The sequence below is a fragment of the Monoraphidium neglectum genome, assembly GCF_000611645.1.
Source record: "Monoraphidium neglectum strain SAG 48.87 unplaced genomic scaffold scaffold00261, whole genome shotgun sequence".
NCBI classification, from domain to species: domain Eukaryota; kingdom Viridiplantae; phylum Chlorophyta; class Chlorophyceae; order Sphaeropleales; family Selenastraceae; genus Monoraphidium; species Monoraphidium neglectum.
Genome location: NW_014013367.1, coordinates 10,582 through 11,395, shown reverse-complemented (window position 1 = coordinate 11,395; position 814 = coordinate 10,582). Strand labels below are relative to the sequence as shown.

General features: G+C 60.7%; 1 protein-coding gene across 1 annotated transcript in view; it reads left to right on the top strand.

The window, feature by feature from the left end:
- MNEG_2334 (hypothetical protein) overlaps positions 1-814 on the top strand; it is a gene marked incomplete at both ends in the record, with an annotated part of 9,730 nt that overhangs the window by 3,831 nt on the left and 5,085 nt on the right. Inside the window, one exon of the mRNA XM_014049188.1 lies at positions 273-387. Within this exon, the coding sequence (XP_013904642.1) occupies positions 273-387 (115 nt within the window). The remainder of the gene's footprint in view (positions 1-272; positions 388-814) is intronic.

Here is an 814-nt window from a genome sequence, read left to right as displayed (position 1 = left end):
GTGCGGGGAGGGGGGAGGGGAGGGGGGGGCCAAGGCGCGAGCACGCGTGCATGCCAGACTGTCAAGATGCGCGTCGTGCCGTGTCAGCCGAATGCATGCTTTTCCCCAGCAGGAGCGGCCGGCTGTCAATGGGCTGGCACCGCTTTGATGGCCGATGCGGCACTCGTCTGCACATAAACACGACTCTGAGGTGTTGCAATGGAAAGCCCCTTGAACCAAACTCATACAATGGTCTGTTGCTGTGTTCCTGCCCTCCGTAAACGTCCACCCAGATTCTGGCCGGCCAGAACCCTGTGGGCATTGTGGCAATCACGAGTAAGGATGACATCAGCGCCCTGGAGGCAAAGGGCAGCGCGCTCTTTCAGGCCGTCAGGGACGAATATGGCGGTGCGTCGCCTTTTGTGACCAGGGACAACCACCCGCATGCACAAGTCAGCACCCTCCATGCTGATTGATCTGCTGCCCTCGTACTAACTCGCCTGCTCTTCACAACTTGAGGCAGCAGCGCGGGCACAGCATCCCTAAACCCCATCCAAAAGGCCCTGCTATTGCGCCGAGATACGCGTGTGCGTGGGTGCCTGGCCCCTTGCAGGCTGCACGCGCTTACCAATCCCGCGAAGTCCCCCTCCTGAGGCCCGGTGCGAGCTTCTCCCGTACCTCCACTCACCTATCCACCCACTTGGTCATGCCCCACCACCCAGCTGGCACGCGCGTGCGCACACGCACACACACGTACACACACACAGACACACACACACACACACACACACACACACACACACACACACACACACACACACACACACACACGCAC